The sequence below is a fragment of the Nannospalax galili genome, unplaced genomic scaffold, assembly GCF_000622305.1.
Source record: "Nannospalax galili isolate Female #2095 unplaced genomic scaffold, S.galili_v1.0 scaffold752, whole genome shotgun sequence".
Lineage (NCBI taxonomy): Eukaryota > Metazoa > Chordata > Mammalia > Rodentia > Spalacidae > Nannospalax > Nannospalax galili.
This window is the reverse complement of record NW_008333404.1, coordinates 1,495,291-1,499,350: the sequence shown is the minus strand read 5'-3', so window position 1 is coordinate 1,499,350 and position 4,060 is coordinate 1,495,291. Positions and strand designations below refer to the sequence as shown.

At 47.5% G+C, this 4,060-nt stretch overlaps 1 protein-coding gene across 4 annotated transcripts in view; it reads right to left on the bottom strand.

Moving 5' to 3' along the window:
• Positions 1 to 367: 367 nt before the first annotated feature.
• Mindy1 (MINDY lysine 48 deubiquitinase 1) overlaps positions 368 to 4,060 on the bottom strand; it is a 13,292-nt gene continuing 9,599 nt past the window's right edge. For all 4 annotated transcript variants that reach the window (XM_008828261.3, XM_008828262.3, XM_008828264.3 and 1 more), the window contains 4 exons: positions 2,710 to 2,852; positions 1,518 to 1,709; positions 1,095 to 1,247; positions 368 to 879 (listed from right to left, as the gene is read on the bottom strand). In XM_008828261.3, the coding sequence (XP_008826483.1) occupies positions 799 to 879; positions 1,095 to 1,247; positions 1,518 to 1,709; positions 2,710 to 2,852 (569 nt within the window). In that variant the 3' untranslated portion in view covers positions 368 to 798. The remainder of the gene's footprint in view (positions 880 to 1,094; positions 1,248 to 1,517; positions 1,710 to 2,709; positions 2,853 to 4,060) is intronic.

Here is a 4,060-nt window from a genome sequence, read left to right as displayed (position 1 = left end):
CCCCCGCCGCCAACCTCATTATTCTCCCTTCTCCAGGAAATTTCAGGCAAGATAATTGAACTCTAGGCATCAAAAGGTTAGAAGTGGCAAAGGGTCATGTCACCTACATGAACTCTCAGCCTGGGATGTCTTAGTGACTACCCCCCAATTCATCTGTCCATGCAGGATTTGGAGCGTATCTCTAGTTGGAGCAGCACACAGAACACCTACCAAAAACAGAAGAGGGAAAAGGCAGGTTTGGGTTCCCCCTGTTGGCTCTGTGAGAAATGACAGGCTACCCTCCCATCTCCCTACTCCTCCCAGTTGGCATTCCTCAACTGGGTCAAATACTTAACCCCACTGCTCCAGGGTAAGAAAACAACGTATCTCAGGGAAGAAATTTTATTTCCAAACCCCTAGGAAGGCATTAAAAATAATAAAGATAGAAACCCAAATCAAATCAAACCCTGAAGCAAGTGAAGACAGGCTGGTTGGGTAGGCCGAAGCACCCAGGCAATCAGGGAAGGGAAGTAGGAGCAATACATTCCAGATAGAGGCCTCACCCAGGAGCCTGGGTCCCCCAGTTCAGGTGACTGTTCCAGGAAAGGGAGGAGTTGGGAACTGGAAATCTTCACCCCACCCATCCCTACGTGGCCCTGATGGAAGAGAAGGCAGCCTCACTGAACAGCAAGGTCTGCTCTGACCCCTCAACAGTCCATAAAAATGACCCTGTATGACTCAGGGGTTGAGGTGGAGTCCTGCAAGCAAACTAGTCACAGTCTCTCAAAGAAGGGCCAGGTCCACCTGATGGGGGCAGAGTTAGAGCAGAACACAGTCCGGCTCTGGCTTCGACCTCTGCCGTCGCTCTCCAGCTGGGCGTCCAGATGTGGCTCCTCTCCCCTGTGTGGGATTTAGCAACGGGTCATCCTTAACCTTGGTAGAGGTCAACCTCTACCAAGGGATCAGGATCAAAAGGGGTACCACGAAGGAGTGTGTGGTAGGAGACAGGCTTCTGAGGGAACCCTTGCAGAGGGCCCACATAGAAACCATTAACACATTCTAGGCCAAGCAAAGCCAAGTTGGTGTCCTACCCTATAGGATATGCGCAGCTTTACCTGGGGCGAAGGGGCCCTGGTTTGCACAGGTTGAACTGCCTGCTGTTGTTGATACTCCTCCTGTTGAAGTTGCTGGGCCAGTTCCAGGTCACTAAGGCCCAGCATGCCTTGGGGCTGCTGCTGTTGCTGCAGGGACAGGGCAATAAGGTAGTCCTAGAGAAAACAGAGGTCATTAGGTAGGGAAGGCCAATTTGTAGGGGATACAAATTCAGGTTAAATTTCCAAACCAGGTTTCCTTCAAGTTCTCTAGTCTTTCTCCCTCCGGACAAAACATACAGCCCAGTATATTATCTGTGGTGCCAGAAAATGCACACCAAGGAAGGAAATGGCCTAAAGATGTACCAAGTTCACTTAAGGCAAAGAGCTCACTGAGGTAAATGAGGTAAATGAGGTAAATGCACCTTTCCCAAAGGCCCCACATACCTGGTCCACTTGTAGCTGTTTCTCTGGGGAGCTACCTGCACCTTCTGCTACAGGGCTCTTGCCCAGGGAATGACTTAGGTGGAAGTCAGAGTCACAAAAGCAGCTGTCTCCATCCACATTATGCAGGCTCTCCCATACCACCTGCTCCTCCTGCAGAAAACCCTGGTCAGTGACCAGTAGGTACAAGTGACTCTGCAAAGAAAAAGATAGAGCCAGGGCTGGGGGACATAGCTTAGTGGTAGAGCATTTGCAAGTCCCTGGGTTTAAACCTCAGCAACAGACACACACACACACACACTGAAAAAAAGCAAATTGATGGGTCATGTGAATGCAGCGAGGCAGTTCACAGCCAAGACTTCCTGAATCTATTGATATGCTGGTTGGAATATTCAGTGTGAGTGTACAAAATAAATATAAATATATATCATACAGTGCATATCACAAATATATATCATGATATACAAAAATATATATCATAAACATTCATGGCTGGCAGGAAGGGATGTTTAAATGCAGGTGAGTGTATGCATGCGGTCATTTTGGTCAAATCCTCAGGGCTGGGCTATCATCCAAGATCCGGCTTCCTACTCTTATTTTCTCTGGTTTTCAGTGTTTGCCAATGTTTATGGTAATAAACCCTTTGAGAACCAAAATAACCAGGTATGGTGCTGTACATCTGCAATCCTAGCCCTTGAGAGGTGCACGCAGGAGGATTAGAAGTTCAAGTCTAGCCTAGACTACATAAGACTCTAGAGAGAGAACCAGAGATCTCTCCCTCCTACTTGATTCCTACAGAGCTTCAGAAATGTCTAATTCTGAAAGACTGTAGTGTTGCTCTAAAGTTCCACTATCCCTTTCCAAGAGAGGACTAGTAGGCTTATTACTCATGGCTTGCTCTGGTCAGTGTTATTTCCAGGCAGATGCACTAAGAGTGAATACAGTATCTGTTTTCTTGCATATATTCTAGATCTTTTGTCAACCTGGGTCCCAGAATGAAAATGGTATGAGACAGAATGTGGTTAGTTTGCAGTGGACATGCCATGTCCGTGAGAAACAAAATTTGTTGTGGTAAACCACAAGGAATTTAGGGCCCCGGTTTAACCTACCGTATCTTGCCTGACACACTGACCCAAGAGAAAAAGGCACAGGAAAATGACAGTGCTCCAGCCCCCCACCGCCAAACCCCCATCACCTTGTGCTTAGTCATAGTGCTAAAGTGGTTGTTTCGGAAAAAGACACTAAGTTCATCCTCTTTGGCAGCTGCTGTGAGCTCACACAGGCCGTGGTATGTCAGCTGTGCTGCAGTGGTCTCCAGGAACTGTTCAGCAATCAGGCCTGCAGCAAGGAACAAAATGGGAGGGAACTGTCTTAAATCCAAACCCATGACAGGAAAAACCAGGACAAGCCAAAGCTAGGAGGATAGCTCAGTGGGAGATCCCTTGCCAAACATGCAAAGACCCTGGGTTCGAGCCCCAACCAAAAATCAAAACAATGTCCAAGAGAGTCTATTAGTTAGTTTTTGTCAACTTGACACAAACTAGAGTCACCTGGGAAGAGGGAACTTCAGCTGAAGAATTGGCCAGATCAGATAGGCTTATGGCCTTGCTTATGAGACATTTTCTGAATTGCTAGTTAATATGGTAGGGTCCAGTCAATTGTGTGCATGCCACCCCTAGACAGGTAGGCATGGACTGTATAAGGAGGGTAGCTGAAGCTGGGCATGGTGGGGCATCAAGCTGGGCACTTGGGAGGCAGAGGTAGGCAGATTTCTGTGAGTTTCAGGCCAGTCAGGGCTGTACAGTGAGACTTTGTCTCAGAAAACAAAACACAAAGGTAGCTGAGTAAACCAGAGGAAGCAAGCCAGTGAGGAGCATTCCTCCATGGTCTCTGCTTCAGGCAGTTCCTGTCTGCAGGTTTCTGCCCTGCTTGAGTTCCTACCTTGGCTTCTCTTGGTGATATACTGTGATTAGGACCTGTAAGTCCAATAAACCCTCCCCAAGTTGTCAAGTGTTTTATCACAGCAGTAGAGAAGGAAACTAGGACAGGAAGGATTAGGATGGTCCAAAGAGCCCTTGGGAGCTCTCCTGGGTTCCACCTTCCTTGGGACTGGGACACAGCTCAGTTTTAGACTACATGCTTAGCGTGTACAAGGCCCCAGGTCTGATCCCCAGCCACACACATACACACACACACGCACACACACACACACACACACACACAGAAGTTGAAGCCTGACTTCGTTAATGTATGCTTATAATCCTAGTACTTGGGTGCTGGAAACAGGAGGATCAGGAGTTCAAGGTCATCCTAAACTACCAAGCCAGACTGTCTCACCCTTACCCTCCAAATTGAGATGAAACCCTTTCCTTGAAGGGCTATATTTATTCATTCACTCAATACTAGCTAGGAGTGGTGGTGTACATCTGTAATCTCAGCTCTCAGGAATCTGAGTCAGGAAGATCAGGAGTTTGAGGCTAGCCTGGGCTATGTAGTAATTTTGAGGCCAATCAAGACTACACAAGTCCATATACACTTTTTTTTTT